Source organism: Trichosurus vulpecula, chromosome 4 (assembly GCF_011100635.1).
Source record: "Trichosurus vulpecula isolate mTriVul1 chromosome 4, mTriVul1.pri, whole genome shotgun sequence".
Taxonomy (NCBI): Eukaryota; Metazoa; Chordata; class Mammalia; order Diprotodontia; family Phalangeridae; genus Trichosurus; species Trichosurus vulpecula.
This window is the reverse complement of record NC_050576.1, coordinates 198,346,414-198,363,284: the sequence shown is the minus strand read 5'-3', so window position 1 is coordinate 198,363,284 and position 16,871 is coordinate 198,346,414. Positions and strand designations below refer to the sequence as shown.

Here is a 16,871-nt window from a genome sequence, read left to right as displayed (position 1 = left end):
TCTGGGAGGAATAGCCTTGCCTCATTGCCATCCCTTCTCTCTGGATAGGGTTTCAAATCTAAAGTGAGAGAGCGAGGAGATAGCAGGGCCCTGCCCCCACCACCACTGAAGTATGAGGGCGCTGGGGAGGGGGCTGGGGGAGTTAGGTCCGGTCTGGGAGGCCAGGCTGACGCTGATAACCTGAGTAGCAATGACCTTCAGACTAAATCACATTCTTCTGGGTTAATGTGTGTCTATTGCATTCCCCCACCCCCAAAACTCCCTTCTATCCGGCTTAGGCCCTGTTAACTTGTATTTAACAGCATCCATTGAGCTCTTTCCCAAGACACATTCAGTTTCCCAAGGAAAACTCAGGGTCTGGCTCACCTGATACAGGACCACTAACCTGACCAACCTCGGGGCCCTGGAGCTAAGGAAGGGAAGAAACAATTCAGAGGGCCAACGTAGGAAGCTCACCAGTTTATTTTCAAGTCTGTGGATCAGATATGGCCATGCCTGTCTCTCTCCACTGCCCCTGAGACTGTTGCCTCTCTAGTTTCTGTCTATCCATCTCCCACTCCCATCCCCCACTCCCATCCCCAGCCTGCTGCCATCTAATTTTTCTTCTCTCTCCAGCAAGAATGTCTCAATGCGTCAGTCAGGCCGCTGGATCGCTGCTGCTGCCTCCTCCTTCTATTGTTAACGTAGATCTACTCTTCTCACCCACCCCCTACATCCTCACCCCCCATCTCAGGCAGGCCCAGGCTTGCCCCATGGGGTCAGTCTCACCCCCATTGTCATGGAGGCCACACACACCTGTTTACCTCCCTGTTTTAAAGGAAGGTACAGGTACTATCTGGGTAAGAATGTGTAAGAGGGAGGGGGTAAAATAAGGATCATTTTGACTCTATCCTCTTGACACTCCCCCCCAAAATACCTCCCCTGCTCCTGTGTCACATGCCTACTCAGGCTGAAAACAGTGATTTCATCAGCTCCAATGGGTTTAATTATCTCTATGCCAATGACTCCTAGATCTATAAATCCAGACCAGCTTTTCTCCTACCTTGGTCTCACATCATAAACTGCCTATTGGACATTTCGAACTGCATGTTCTGTGGGCTTATATCTGACTTGCTCATTGTGCCCAGTCCAGAACTCATTGTCTTTCTTCCCAAACCCACCCTTCTTCCGACCTCCCCTATTACTGTACCAGCCTCACCTTGGTTCAGGTTTACAGTCTCCTGTCATCTTTTTCTCTTTGCTCTCATTCACCCTATATATAAAACCAGTTGGCAAATCTGATTTCCATCCCCATCCCCCTCTCTCCCCTCTCATAGCCATCCTCTCTAGTATAAACCCTTATCACCTCTCAGCTGGACATCTTTCTAACTGGTCTTCCTGACTCGGTTCTTTCCCAACTCCAATCCATCCTCCACATGGTCAGTAAAGTGATGTCCAGTGTATGGAGTGTTCAGGGAGCACTAGCACCTCTGGTGTAGGCACTTGCTGAGCCTTTTTAGGGTTGCTCATTCATCTTCGGCAGTCACCTTCACCCAACTCTCACTTGTGGCTCCAAGAAGCTGTAGCATGTGCATTGACCACATCCCAGTAAAACTGTCTTGGCAGATGAGCTAACCTAGGTTGAAGGTAACCAACCAGGCCTCAAACCTGTCAATGAGTTAGGGGGATGTCTACCTCCCAGCATGTGAAGACTTTCCCTGGTGGAATGGGTAGATGAGAACAATTTGTTCCAATGGCCTCGAGGTAGCCGAAGTAGGTGCTGTGGAGTGCTTAGACCCTGGTCAAACATCAAGGATGTCAAAGTCATCCGCTGCATCCCAGGCCATTTGTCAGTTGGCTTGATTTTTGTCTTGACGACAGACTTTGATGACTCCAGAAGAGATAGGGAGGCTGACAGCTTGGCTCAACTCTGCCTCACTTAAATCCAATTTAAGTGCAAGTCAAGATGTCACTCATATTATGATGTCATTGGTCCTCTTTGAAAACGAAGGTCAGATAACACCAAAGTGATGTCCTCAGGTCAAGGTCTGGCCATGTCCCCTCTCCTTCCCGTAAACTCGAGTGGTTTCCTGTTACCTTTAGGATCAAATATCAACTCCTCTGTTTGGTGTTTAGGCTTCACCTTCTCCAAAAGTGACCAAGTAGTGAGCTAGCACATGTGGTCAAGGAATCAGAAAGGGCAGCTTCCAGCGTGCCCTGCTCAATCTCTATTACATTGCCTTATCAGTCTTGTTAAGTGTTATTCCCCTCTATACACTGAACAGATAAGTTGTACTGGCCCACTTATAATTGTTGCTTTTTTAGTCAATTAGGGTTAGGTGACTTGCCTAAGGTCACACAGCTAGTAAGTGTCTGAAGCCACGTTTGAACTTGGGGCCTCCTGATTCCCCCCTTGCTCTATCCACTGCACCACCTAGCTGACCCCTACTTTAATGTTGCATCTCTTGTCTCTCCTGTGTCTCTGCATAAGCCATGCCCTTTCTCTTAGAAACTCTGGCTTCCTTAAGAGGCCACCTTCTCCAAGGGTATTTTCTCTTCTGTTCCCTACCTCCCCAGCTGCTGGTGTAATATAATAATACAATCCCGCTAGGATAACCTTGTCAACTTGTATGTATTTGTATATGTACATGCTTTTCCCTCATTAGAATACAAGCTTCTTTTAGGTGGATACCCTTTTTTTTTTGCTTTTTCTTTGCAGGCCCAGATCAGTATAGGGCCCAGTAAAGTAAAAAAAAAAAAACCAAACAAAACCTTATTAAACCCCTGTTAGTGGTTGATTATATCCTTCTTGCCCAATGGGTAGCTATGTTTTAAGCTTTGGGGGTTGGTAACCAGTGACTCCTTCGTCATGGCCTCTTAATTCTGAACTGGGTCAGAAGGGTATCAGCAAGGCCATGCGAGGGGTTTGACCTTTATGACAAAGTGTAGGGGGAAAGCCTGTGGTGGGGGGAGAAGGGCAGGGGAGTAACCAGGCGGACTAGTATGGGGAAACAGGGGCTTTTAAAGATACATCTGAGATATCTAGAGCCATCAGCGATTCATTTAAAAGAACTGTACTTATAAGTACAGAGCCTAGGGGCTTTAGGATGAAGGGCTTGGGAAATGAGAATGATGGAAGGAAGAGGAAGAGATACCAGAAAAGGAAAGAACCAGTCTCAGCAATCCTGGCCTGCCTCCTCCTCACGAGTAGTCCAAATGCAGCCCTTGAATTCAGAGGCACCAGTGTGGCCCCTGAGGTCAAGGCCTTCCAGAAGAAGTCAAAACTGGGTAGCAAGCCAGGCATGGATTTGGAGGGGGCTCTCTGCAAATAGATGAGGCAGCTAGGTGGCACAGTGGATAGAGTGCTGGGCCTGAAGTCAGGAAGAATCATCTTCCGGAGTTCAAATCTGGCCTCAGACACTAGCTGTGTGACCCCGGGAGAGTCACTTGACCCTGCTTGCCTCAGTTTCCTCATATGTAAAAAGAACTAGAGAAGGAAATGGTAAACCACTTTAGTATCTTTGCTGGGAAAACCCTAAATGGGAGCACCAAGAGTCAGACAGAACAACAACTATGAGACAGAGAGGGAAGAGAAAGGACTATCCCAGATTGTATTTGGACAGGAATCTGGTCAAATCTGTGTTTACATTCTGTCTATACCACTTTTCCCTGGGAAGGAAGGTCCACTGTCACGGGGGTATTGGGTAAGTGGGGATCAGTTAGATCCCAGACAGAATATGGGCTGGAGCTGGTTTCTGTACCTAAGTGGTCTCAGACTTGGGAGTTCTACTTGGAGTTCTCCAGGAGATAAGAACAGTTAACATTTATAAAGCACTTACTATGTGCCAGAGGCAGCTAGGTGGCACAGTGGATAGATCGCTGGGCCTGGAGTCAGGAAGACCCAAATTCAAATCTGACCTCAGACGCTTACTAGCTGTGTGACCTTGGGCAAGTCACTTACCCCTGTTTGCCTCAGTATCTTCACCTGTAAAATGAGCTGGAGAAGGAAACGGCAAACCAGTCACTAGAGATTTTTGCTAAGAAAACCCTAAATTGGGTCATGAAGAGTCAGACACAACAACGTGTCTGACACTGTGCTAAGCACATCACAATTATCATCTCATTTAATCCTTACAGCAGTCCTGGGAGGTGGGTGTTAGTATCACCTCCACTTTATAGATGAGGAAACTGAGACAAACAGAGGTTAAGTGACTTGCCCCAGGTGAGCATCTGAGGCTGGATTTGAACTCTGATCTTCCTGAGTCCATGTGCCATCTAGCTACCCCCAGATTGTGGAAGGGGTGGCTTATCTCACTCAGTGTGGAAGAAGTGAGGGGTTGGCTTCCGTGTGACAAGTCCCGACCCACCTGGGAGTACCAGTGTTTGGAATGATTAGCCAGTGAGTTGAAGCAAGAGAGAGTAATAGCTAGACAGGCTGGCCTCCTGCCAAGGTGGAATGCAGAGAAAGGGATGTGTGTGTGTGTGTGTGTGTGTGTGTGTGTGTTCTTGCACAAGTATCATTGTGTACATGGGATCGGGATGCACAGGGATATCAATGTCATGGGCTCCCCATCTATGACACTTTGCAGTGCCCCTGGGTGGCCCTGGTGGCTGGGTGGGGAATGACTGTCATTGTGCATGCTTTAGTCTGAAGGGGAATGAATGGATTGGAAAGGGTTGATTGATAGCATCCCAACTCTTTTCCACGGAAGGATATTGGCCTGGGGTGGTCAGTGGGCACTCACTAGCAATGAGAGAGATAGGTTCTCCTCTATAAACTGCTGCATCTCTGGGAGGGAGGCTCTGTGGGGAATGGAGGGTGGGGGGGGCGGTGCGTGAAGGGCCAGAGCCTGACCTATTGATTCCCAGACTGGATGCCTTAGTCCTCTTTTTTCAATATGTTGGAGGAGGGGGATGGAGAGGCAGGCCTACCACTGAAGGACCAGGCCCAGGGCCTGACTGACTCTGCTGGGCAAGCCCAGGCAGGCCAGCTCAGCGGGGGAGTGGGGGTTCTGGCTACGACCTGGGCACACAGGAAGCCTTTGTATGCCAGTGGGAGGAGAAGACCATGGCAAGGCAGGGCAGGGCAGGGGAGCTCTTCTCTTCTCATCTTTCCTTGGGGGCCCTACTGTGCTGCTTTCCCTATGGGCTGCCATTGCAGTCCTCATCATTACCAAGATGGAGGGGCCACTTATATCTAGGCTCCTTTTCTTTTCTGGAGATGAGTTCATCAGCTCACCTGGCCTTGCAGGCAGTTCTGTATAAATCCCAGAGCTCAAGTCCTGCAGAGAGGCTTAGGAGGCGGAGGAGGGGAAGTTCTAGCCTGAGTACCCTGCTCCCTCCTCATTCTTCAAAACTCGGCGTTCCCCCGCAGGGAAATATGTGTGTGTGTGTGTGTGTGTGTGTGTGTGTGTGTGTGTGTGATTCTCTGCTCCCGAAGGCCCTAGAAAAAGCTCCCCAGCCCCACTGCAGGAAGGTCACTAGTAACAAGATGTGGGAAACCACTTTCCCAACAAAACCCTGGACCCCTCCCCTCCTTTACTACCCCTAAAGAAAGGAAAGGGCAATATCTGTTTTCAGTTCTTTTATTGTAAATAACTTTCCATGAAAAAGGTTAAATTGTCCCCGATGGGTGGGTGTGGGGCTGCAGTCCACGGGGACTCAGGCTGAGACAGGGCCCCTGCAACAGCCCCATCTCTGGGGCGCTGCAGAGACCCCACCCTCCCCCACACCCAATTCCCATACCCCAGCCCTCTGCTCCAGTTCCAGTGACTCCACTGAGTCAGGGGGTCCTATTCCCAGTTAAATCAGCCTACTCTTTCTTAGCTACAGCTACATTCACTACATTAGTCCGTTCCCCAGCCCTGCATCTCAGCTGCCCCCCACGCCCCACAGGAAGCGGGGACTTGCCTGTGAATTCCAAATGCCTCCTGGACCTAGGGTCAAGCCTCTGATTCAGAAAGTCTACAATCTGTACCCCCTGTTCTGCCTCAAGGGTTTGGGGCCCAAACTAAAAGGAGGCCACTGCTGGACCCCACTGGCCTCAGAGAGTATATATCTCCTTCCCCCTCAGCCCCAGAACCCCCTTCCCTTACTTCTGGCTCTGGTTTCATGGCTCCTCCCTGCATACTAGCCTTTCTCCTGCTCCTCCCCAGTCCTTGGCCAGGTCCCCATCCCCAGGAAGGCCTTTCGGGGAGAAGCCTCCAGGGATTTAATTTGCTTTCACCTAATTAGCATCTGTTGTACCTGGGAACTTTCCCTGGATAGAGACCTGGGGAAGAAAGAAAGAGACAGAGGCAGAGATGCCCACTGAGAAAGAGACAGAACTGGGCGGTCCAGACCTCAGGGCTTGCTTGCTGGAGGTAGTGGGGGTAGGAAGGAATATGGGGACAGCAACACTGTGTGTAAGGGGATTCCTGGTTCCTCCAGGTTCTCAGTTGGGATTGGGTCCCAGGGGCAATCTTGCCTAGGGGCAGCATGAGCCTGAAAGTTGTCCCATCCTCAGAAGACCTGCCTTAGCCCCTGCCTGGGAGGAGGAGGCATGTCCTTGAGGCTCCTGTTTTGGGGGCGTTCTGGGCCCTGATTCTGAGGCTTGTGTCCAGAGGTGTGGGGAGGGGAGGTCCCAGCCTTTTACAAGAAGGCACCCACACTGGCCCACTCATTTAGGTCAACAGCCAGGGTGGCATCGCCAGCCTCAAAGAGGGGCTCTGGGGGTAGGCAGCTCCCGTGGCTCTCATCCCAGGGATGCTGCAGGAAGGAGGTGGCCAAAAAGGTCTCATCGAAGTCCAGCCCATCCGTGGCTGGCTCGGTCGAGGGGCCCCAAGTGGCAGGGCAGTCGATGTGGTGACCATGTACTGTCAGGTCGACATTGCTGCGGTTGGCTGGGCTCAGCGGTGGGCTCAGATCCAGGGCCTCCAGGGTGCCCAGCTCCCCTCCTAGTGTGCCTGTGTCAAAAATGGCCTCCCAGTCGAAGTCTCCCTTCAGAGGCTCCAGCTCCCCCTGCTCCTCCTGGCTCAGCAGCGTGGTGCTGGTGGGCCGTGGCGCTTTGGCCACTCGCTTGGGCAGAGGCTGCTTGCGCTTGTGCCCGGCCCGGACCTCGCCTGCTCCCCAGCCCGTTTCACCGCCTGTGGCCTCCTCAAATTCTCGTAACAGCTGCTGGGCCTCGGGGTTTATGGCCAGGGGGGCTGCCCAGCTGCCTGTCTCAGGCTCTTGGGGGGTTTGGCGGGCAAAGGCTGGGTGGATGTGGACAGTGGGCAGCCGCCGCTTCTTGAAGGCGCCGCTCAGTAGCCGCTCTGCGTACTGGGGGTCAATGCGCCAGAAGCCACCCTTGCCTGGCTCATCCTTCTCCCGAGGCACTTTGATGAAGCATTTGTTCAGGGACAGGTTGTGGCGGATGGAATTCTAGGCAAAGAGAGAAGGGTCAAGGGTCAATGGGGGAAAGGTAAGCCACCAGACCAGTATGGACACAGGAAAGCAAGCAGAGGGAGAGGAGAGAGAGCAAGCACCCTTCTTTGTGCTATGGTCTCCATAAGGCAATAGATCCAAGCAAGGGGAGCCCTCTGGCCTGACTAGCTGGCTCCCCGCTCCCAGACCCCAGCTGTGGGACACTGGGAGCTGGGACACTGTTGGGGGCTTTTGTTTCCTGTTGCTGGGATATCTGCCTGCTCAGCCATCTGAGCTCTGAGCCACAGGGTGGCTCTGAGTGCCACCCGCCTCCAATCCCACTCCCTCCCTTTCTCCTGCCGTTTCCCGGCCCTTGGCCAAAACCCTCAGCTCCCCCAGGGCCTGGACCTGCTGTCACCCTCTGCCTACGGCTGGCAGGACCAGGCTGTTTGTGGAGCTTGGAGGCTGGGAGAATGAAGACATAGCTGCTCAACGGACTGTGTGTGTGTGTGTGTGTGTGTGTGTGTGTGCGCGCGCGCGCACACATATGTGTGGGGAAGGGTGGGGGGCAGGGCTGGGGACCCAGGAACTTTCACTATTTGCTAAGCCTGAGGCTGGCCCCGGTCCTTAGCCTCCAGAGCCCTCTTCCTCTCACCAGCCTCAGTTGATTATTATCCAACTAGAAACATAGCTCTCATTCCTGGTGCCCCAGCCTCTCCATGCAATAGGGTTGGGGCTCCGTCTCAACTCTCCCACCTCCCCCACCCTGTCTAAGCTCCAGTTCTTTAGATAACCATTGTCTGGAAGTCAGGGTTCAAACTTCAGCCAAGTGTGAATGGTTTGGGATGAGGAAGCTGTTGAATGCCCCTCACCCCGCTTACCTCCACCATCCACTTTCACCCAACCTCGGGAGTGTCAATATTGCTTTTGGGGAAGGCGATTGGAAGTGCCTTACAGAGACTATTGGGAAGACCCCCATACTAGCCTTGGTGGGGGAAGAGTTCTCTTGGGACCTTTGTTGCCTCTCGGGCCCTGATTCTTCTGCTGAGAGTCTGACCTCGACCCTGGTCTATCATCCTTCCTTTGTTTCTCCCTCCACAGAGCTCAGGTGCAGCGAAGCAGGACCCAGGCCTGCCTCTGTTAGAAGGTGGGGTGTTACACACTCACAGAGAACCTCAGAGGTGGAAGGGAACTCCAAGTCACCTATGTCCACAGGAGGCATGAGCCCCACCCCCCCCCACCCCTACCTCTGTAACATCCTAGACAAGCAGTTGGAATCATCAGGGAACTCACTACCCTTTACACCAGCTAATTCCATTTTCCAACAGTGAGTGAGCAGTGGCTGTCCTGGCAAGGCTGTTTACGCAGTGGCCTTGGCCCCTTGGCTGTGCTATGTCAAGTTCCAGAGCCTTGGAACAGTTAATAAGAGCCATAGGCAGATCCCCTGTGGGGAGCATCCGGCCCAGGTAATTGCCCCCCCAGGGAGAGTAGGAAGAGAGAAAGGGGAGGAGCTGAGTCAGGAAACTGGGGAGAGGCCTCCAGGGGGGGTCTACAAGCTACAGGAAGGGCACACATTCACACAGCCAGGAAGGGTGCATATATACACATCCCAGAAGGGAGTCATGGCTGTTTGTCACACCTCACCGTTTACTCCCTTGCCTGAACAAACACCCCCAAAAGTTCAGCTTGTCAATTTCAAAATGGGGCTTGGGGAAGATAGAGGCAAAAAAAAAGTGTTGGTTAGGACTGGAGATTCTTAAACCTCAGCCTTTAAGTTCTTGGAATGCTCAGACACTCATGTGACCTTGAAACAAGGTTCCAGGGCCTTGAATAAAACTTCTGCCCATTCTTGGAAGAGTGTCCCTGAGCAAACATACTGGCTCTTCCCAACTAAACACACCAAGTGACTTGGAGAATCTAAATGATGGCAAAGATTCCACCTCCCATGTTCTCTAAGGATGCATCTTCTTCTGGTCCAATTTTCCTACCACCAGGGGACCGTACTGCCCCAGTTCTGATCCAATTTCCAGATCAGAAATCTGGGCAACCCAACCTTCCAAACACCTGGAACAAAGATCCAAGGTCTCAGATATTGGAAGTTCTGCTCACTTAAAGGTGTCCTAACTAGGAGTAAGACGTGCCTGGTGACAGCTTTCCTATTCACCCTGGATTGGGGGAAGAGGAGAGAGGGAGAGAAGGAGGAAGGATGGATGTGGAGTTGGTACCACAAATGGGTTGGGTTTAGTCCCTAGCGTGGAGGGGAATTGGGGGGTGGGGGGAATGATCCCTGCCTGTGTGCCCTCCCCTACCTGCCATGTGGGGTCAGCATGGCGGAAGTAGCAGAAGTTATCTGTGATCCACTTGTAGATGGCGGAAAGCGTGATCTTGGTAGCTTTGCTGGCCTGCATGGCCATGCAAATGAGCGTGGCGTAGGAGTAGGGTGGCTTCACGTGGGGGTTGGTGGCATAGTCCACGTCGTCTGGGGGTGGGGCCTGCAGCCCAGCAGGAGCACTCCGAGAAGTACAGGAAGAGGTGGGCTTGCCTGGGGTATGTGGTTGTCCCAGGCAGGCGGGATCCGCAGCCAAGGGTGAGCCAGGGGCTGCTGAGCCTGGCACCTGGTGGTAGCCATGGGGGTCGGTCCCCCCAGGGGGCAGGGAGGGGGCCTTGGCGTTGAGGATGGAGAATTCCTGCAGCCACTGCAGGCTAGTCAGGCTGTCATCCAGACCGCTGGGTTCCTCCAGACCGCCCTCCTCCACCGCCCCGGCTCCGGAGAGACGCAGCCAATTCTCTGCCATGTCTGGGGGGCCTCCCCGCGGGTGAGCTCAACATCCAAGTGCTGAGCGCGGGGACGGTCCTCCTGCGTTCTCTGGCCCAGTGACCGCAGCTCCGCTTACAGGGCGTCCCGGGCGGCGGTGGCGGTGCTTAGATCCATCCCGGGGCTGCCTCCAGGAAGCAAGTCGGGCCAGTCAAGCCTGGGAAGTGGGTGGGTGGGTGGGACAGAGCTAAGACTGAAGGTACCCGGCAATCCCACAGGAGAGGCAGGAACCAAGCCCCGGGGAGGCGTGGGTTTTTGTTAAATAGCCTTGCCAGGGTGGGACGGAGGTGGGGGGAGGAGGAGCGGACAGGGGTAGAAGGGTTTCTCCAGTGTCTTGAGCTGGAATAAAGAAGGCGAGACACGGAACACGTCGGGACCGTCCGGGATGAGTCCAGCCCCAACTTCAGAAAGCCCACCCCGTTTTCCTCGCCTTCTCTTTCCTGCCCAGAAATGCGCTAGGGTGGACTTTCCTAGCCCAGAAAGTCCGGGGGCAGGTAGTCCAGGCCCCCGGAGCTTTCCCGCTTTCTTAGAAGAACGGGCATCCAGTGGGTTCGCCCCCAAACCACAGCAGAAATGGTGGAGAGGGGAGCAGGGAGCCAGCTATGCAGGGAGGGAGGGCGGAAAAATGAGAAGTCAAGATGAGAGAAGCCACAGGGACAGCTGGGGACTGGAGCAGAGGCAGGCAGGAGGACTTGGCCCCCCGAACCCGTGGGGGCGTCGGCCCCTAGGACGAGGAAGCCCGCTTAGGACTGGCTGCCCCCTCTGGCCCCTGCCCCAGTCCTCCCTCCCGCCTTCTACCCTCTTTATTTTTCCCTCCCCGCTCCCGCCCCTTACCTGGCTCAGAGCGCGGCCCCAGCCCGAGGAAGGTTCTGGAAGGAAAGGGCCCCCCCACCCCACCCCCCCCGCCACTCTCCGCCCCCAGCTCGTGGCCCCACCAGCGCCCCTCGTCCCACCCCCCCGTCCCGGCTGAGCTTCTCTGAGCACTGGCGGCCCTGGGACCGGCATTAAGTAGCTGCTCGGGAAGGCTTCTCTCGCTGCCATGGCGACGCCCCACCCCCATAAACAGCTTCTGCGGCGGCCATTGGTCCGCGCGTCTCCATGGAGACCGCGGGCACTTGCCACTCTCAACCCCACTACCTCGCTTCTAACTCCGCACTTCGTCTCGGTCCTCACCCCGCCCCCTTTGCTCCCGGCATTCCCGCGCCCAGCTCTGTGGGCCCCGCGCTGAGAGCTGGAGACCCGCGCAGCTCCCAGCTCCCCGCCTGTATTCCCGGGACGCGATTCTACCATTTCGCCGGTTGCCCCCTCTCCTCTCCCCACCTTGCTTGCCTGAGGGTTGATGAACTCAAAACTACGTGAAGCTCCCTGGGATTGAACTGCAGGCGCAGGCACGGGGCCTCCTCTGGGTTGTGCGGGACACACGATCAAGCTCCCGCAGCCTTTGCTGCTCTCTTGGTTCTCTTTCTGTCCCCCAGTCCCTGATCCCCAGGGTCGTCCAAGGTCGCTGGCATGTCTGTCTGTCCTGTGCCACCACCCAGGAACCAAGCAAATGAGGGAGCAGACCGAGAGCAGAGCTCAGGGACATTATCCTTTTTTGACCAGCCAGCTAGGGAAAACCACTTTTCACTAAGTACCACGGTACCCTCCCTCCACCCCCTCCCCTAATATATTAGTGGGAAGAGGGCACAAGACAGCAAACCTCAAAGAGCAAGGTTAGAGACTCCAATGTACCTGTAGTTTCTTAACCTTTGGCAAAAAGGAGCCCCCTCCCTTCCTCCTCCAGCCTCCCCCAAGTCACTAACGTTCCTGCTGTTTAATTATTGAAGGCCTCAGTGTGCTTAGAAGCTCTCCAGTTTGCCTTAGCAGAATCAAGGGCTGGGGAGAGGGGTTCCTCACATAGGCCTGTACAGGGAGAACTGGGGTCATCTGGGGGAGGGAAAGGGGAGCTGTTGCCCAGGAGGTTGGTGTCGAAGCTCTGGGAAAGGCATGTCAACTGCCACCAAGAAGCATTCCCTCCCCGCCCCCCCCCACCTTGACCTCTCTTACTCTTCCACATCTCCTACCTCCAGGGAACCTCTTTAGTAACTGCAGGATGTTTTGGGGAAATTGGTACAAAATCTCTGAGAAGCAGGCCAAATTCTCAGTCACCAGCTGCCCCTTCCTCTTGTAAACAGTTTTATTCACTTTTGAGAACCATGCAGCAATCCATAAACATTGCATTGTTGACGTGGCACCTGCAGCATACCTATGTGTGCACCCCAAAGGTCGCAGGGGATGCATACACTGTCACCAACAGCAAGCGCACGAATACACACACACAAAGTGTGCAAAGTCTCCGGGAAAACATGGTGCCACTTTTGCACCAGCCCCAGCGTTGCTTTGAAATAATCTTGGTTATGAAAGTGCTCCACGTGCACTAAAAGCTCCCAGAATGGTGGGGATTGCAGGTGGAATAAAACTGGGTTGGGTAATGGGAGGAAGAAGAAAATGTCTTGGTGAGCAAATCAGAACCATCCCATCCTAGGAAAAAAATAGGATGGGAAGAAAACGGAGGTGTGGCAAGGGAGCGATTTGCTGTTAAGCTCATCCTATTCTCCCACAGCTCCCACCAGACCTCTCTTCTTCCCCCACTGGATCCACTACAGAAGAGGGAGGTGGCCTCCCTCTGCTGGTACTGCTTGACCTGCCTTTTTCACTCTCCCTTTAGAAGTATTGTGGCATTATCCCTGATGTGTTTTCTTAGCCTGATAGGGTCAAAGCAGACCATGGTTGGTACTGTTGTTTGGGGGTGGGGTGGTCATTTCAAAGCCAGGCTGGCAAGTGCCTCATGTCTTAATAGGATGGGTTTTGTTACGTCCTGCTGAATGGGATAACTACCTGCCAAGTATCTAAATAGGACAAAAAAAAGAGGAACTATCTAGGGAAGAAGGGGCTAAAGGGCTGTTTCCCCCACATTTACATCTTTGTGGTGGGGGTGGGGAGACAGTTTTTAAACAAGGAAAGGATCACTACTGTCTTCCTTCAGGGACACAGCCTTGAGTTTCTTGTTGGCTACTTGAGGCAGAGGGATGAACTGTAGGTTCTGACACCTCAGCATCAAAAGACACAGGTAATCAGTAAAGGGAATGAGGATATTTATTTTGGTTTAAGGTTCCTGCTGCCCTGGCTACTGTTTAGCTGTTGTCTCCATTCACTCATCTCCTCCCCCAAGCATCCTGTTTAACACTACCCAGTGATTGCTAGAGGTAGGTCTGCAGGCTCCCTGATGCAACCACCCAGATTATGGACCCCCAAGAAAAGGGATCATTGCTTAACTATGCTTGTTTTAATTTTTGTTTTAGGAAAAAGTGATCGTGGGACAGGTAAGAGACCAACATGCCAGCCAATCCACTTCTACTGGGGTCTTTTGGAGGATGTTAAGAATTACTGATCCAGAACACTGCCTTAGTTATTAAGCCTTTGAGCTGTCAACCTATAACTAGGAATACTAGAGAAAAAACAAAAATAAGAAGTTGGTTTGGATCTACACCTGGATAGATTTCTTACACCTCAGGGAATTTACAGTTAGACCACTAGTTTGTACCCAGACCTCTCCTGGGGCAGAAAACCATGGGGAAAGGTAGAGGGGTGTTGTGGCTCTTCTCAGGGTTCCAGGTCTTTAATGGACGTGCATAGGCTTTCCAGTACAGGAGTACAGGAGAGCTCCCCCTGGAAAATAAATATTCCTCAAGGACTCCTGTGCCCCGTCACTGGAAGCTTCCCTTTTCCATACTCCCTGCCCATCCTCCCCCTACCACAGGAGCCTGTGATCTCCCTTTTAAATGCTATTAACTGAAAAGCATCCAGCACTTCTCCAAATAACCCTGATGGGGCAATAGGAATGATACCTGACTTAGAGGCTAACTTTTTTGGTTCAGGAATTTATTGTATGCACTTGTGTTTCAAAGCACCTCATTTGACCTAACTATATCGTAATCCATGTTCTATGTAGTAACAGTTCTGCTCCTCCATCGTACCTCTTACTTAGTATTAGCTAAGGCTAAGCAGGAAGGCATGAAAGGGGGAAGCCCTGGAGGTGGAGGAGGCCTGCTCACTCCCTTCATATAGCTCAGTGAGTTCACCAATGCCACATGCCTCCCCTCCCCTCCAGCTATCTGAGGCTCTGCTTCAGACCCTCATTCCTTTCCCCAGGGTTCCTGGTCACTCATGTGAGAAACATTGGTAAGTACTACACACATCTAGGAGGAGGATGGCAGACTTTCATTCATGTATATTGCCCAGGGCATAAACAAGGTTCCCCATAAAGGGAGTGGTCCTGTCTACAGGACAGAGAGCACAAAGAGGCAAAAGCGAGACTTTGATGGTAAGAAAGACTCACACATCCCACTGGATGCCTCTTTTCAGAGTAGGTGGAGAAACTGATTCAAGATAGCTTAGTACCAGAGGCCTAACCCAAAAGGAGAGTTGCCAAGGTAGTTTAATTGTGCTGGAGGTCCGATAATGTAACATGGATGAAGAGAAGTGAAGCAGCCAATTTTCTGAGCCTTTCTGCTGTAACCATAAGGAGAAGAAAAGGAGGCAAGGCAGTCAGCACATAGTCAGCTGTTCTACCTAAGAGGAGAGACGGGGCAGAAGTCTGTGAAAAGGCAATGATGAACCACAGTTCATCAACTTGACTTTAGCTCCAGGTAGAGGGACTTCCAGTCTGTTCCAAGCGGAGATCCAGGGAGGAGGAGAGGCCAGGCCAGGTGTAAAATGACCTCCACATCCAGTTTTACACACAAATATAAAAAGTCAGCACAGGTCTTAGTGGGAATACCCAGGAGGTCGGCAGTCCAGTGGGGGACACGCTGGAATGTGAGGATGGAAAAAGGGCCCTGTGACAGGGGCTAGGACTCTTCAGACAGCCATGGAGCCCCTTACACAAGGCTCGTTCTCAGGGTCCTCCAGGCTGCTTGATGACGAGTGCCAGCACTGGCTGTTCCTGCCACTGACAGCATTGTTGTCCACCTGCCAGGTGCCTGGGGGAGAGAAAAGGAAGGTTACTGGAGCCAAGCCTTTGGCTGGGTCCACAGGGCTTCTCCAACATGGGCAGCACAGGAGTACAGCACTGAGGGGAAACAGGGCATTACCTGAAACTCCAATGGTTGGAACAGTGGAGGTGGAGGTGTGCCAAAGAGAGGTGGGGAAAATCAGGAGTAAGGAAGAAGACAGGTGTCAGGCTTGCTCCCTATGGGAATGGTCTCTGCTACTGTCATGGAGGAAGAAGCTTACGGGAATATAGAAAATCCTCTAAGTTTGGTACATTTAACCCCAGATCCCCTGGAATAACAACAATCTGTTATCTAAAAGACATCTACTTCTTGCGGGCCAGGGGAATGAAACTCTGGGAGCCGAGATTTCCATTCAGGGCAGGAAGGATGAGAGCACAGTGAGATGGATATGTTAATTTGGGCCTGAGGTGCTACTGTTTGCAAAGAAGGCACATGTGGGGAAGGAAGTGAGAAGTAGCCATGGAGGGTGTCAGAGACAGGATGGTGTCAGTAAGTTCTTGCAGGAAGACAGCTTAATGGCTTCCAGTGTTCCCACTGACATGGCTTTGCTTCACACCACTCTGATAGCAAACCAGAGCCTGCTGTTCACGGCATGGTGTACTCCCTACCTCTCCACTGATGCAGCTCTGGGGACACCAGCCTACTAAACCTAGTTAAGTAGAGGGACACTGGTGTGGGGCTTATGTGAGCACAGAAAACCTGAGACAGAAGGAACACCGGGCTTAGGAAGATGGCCTCTTTAAGCTCTGGCTCTGACACTAGCACTGTGACCACAGGCAGGTCCCTTAATCTCTGTGAGCCTCATGGATTTTGTTTGTTTGGACTGGACCTGTGACTTCATTCCTCCCAGTGAGGAAACTCCCTCCACCAATGCAAATCCATATCTGCTTTCAATTTTTCCCCCTAACTTTTTACAGAGTTGAGGTGTGGGGGGTGGGGTGGAAGTCAAGGCACAGAAAGGCTGTGACAGGTTCAGGATCACAAGGAGTGTGTGTCAAAGGCAGAACCTAAAACACAGATTTTTTTTAACCCTAGGGCCATGTCTTTAGCTGCCACACCAAGCTGCTTTTCCTTCATGTTTCTCCATGTTGTATATTTAGCATGCATATAGTTATTTATGAGTTGTCTCCCCCATAGAATATAAGTTCCTTGAGGGCAGGGACTTTTCCCCCTTTGTATCCCTTAGTACAATATCTGGCACACAGTAAGTGCTAAATAAATGCTTGTTTATTGACTGACTGAAGCTACCTCAGTTTACTTATCTGTAAAAAGCAAGGGAGAGGGAGAATACCTCATCTACCTCACAGGGTTGTAAGGACAAATTGAGATCATGTATGGGAAAGGGCTTTGTAAATGTCAGCTGCTATCAGTGGAACTGAATCTAAAAGGGACCTGCTATGTCTGACTTTCAGGGATATGCCAAAAAATTCAGGCAAGTCCTCAAGGTCACTATGTGACCCTAAACGAGGAAGTTTTCTTAGCCAAAGAACATCGGGATGGAGCTGTAGACTTTTAGGGGCAGCTGTGATCCATTTCAACCCAAGAGGAAAATGGTTTTATTTCCCACAAAGGCAGTGTTGTACAGTAGACACTGAGCTGGCTTCAGAGCTAGGAAGGTTCACTGATCCACACTGGCTCGG

The 16,871-nt window shown here is 52.3% G+C and overlaps 2 protein-coding genes across 3 annotated transcripts in view; both read right to left on the bottom strand.

The window, feature by feature from the left end:
- Positions 1-6,186: 6,186 nt before the first annotated feature.
- Positions 6,187-10,157, bottom strand: FOXJ1 (forkhead box J1). Its single transcript, XM_036757549.1, has 2 exons — positions 9,672-10,157; positions 6,187-7,380 (listed from the first exon to the last, which is right to left on the bottom strand). Exons 1-2 carry the CDS (start codon positions 10,155-10,157, stop codon positions 6,610-6,612), a joined length of 1,257 nt encoding a protein of 418 aa, XP_036613444.1. The 3' UTR covers positions 6,187-6,609.
- Positions 10,158-14,635: 4,478 nt separating this feature from the next.
- RNF157 (ring finger protein 157) overlaps positions 14,636-16,871 on the bottom strand; it is a 149,604-nt gene continuing 147,368 nt past the window's right edge. For both annotated transcript variants that reach the window (XM_036757343.1, XM_036757342.1), the window contains one exon: positions 14,636-15,198. Coding sequence is in view for 1 of the 2 variants with exons in the window: in XM_036757342.1 (XP_036613237.1) it covers positions 15,077-15,198 (122 nt within the window). In the remaining variant the exon portion in view is untranslated. The remainder of the gene's footprint in view (positions 15,199-16,871) is intronic.

Coding starts and splice junctions, on each gene's coding strand:
- FOXJ1 (XM_036757549.1), bottom strand. CDS start 10,157: ATGGCAGAGAATTGGCTGCGTCTCTCCGGAGCCGGGGCGGTGGAGGAG. Junction 7,381..9,671: donor ATGCTGACCCCACATGGCAG/GTAGGGGAGGGC, acceptor CTCTTTGCCTAG/AATTCCATCCGCCACAACCT.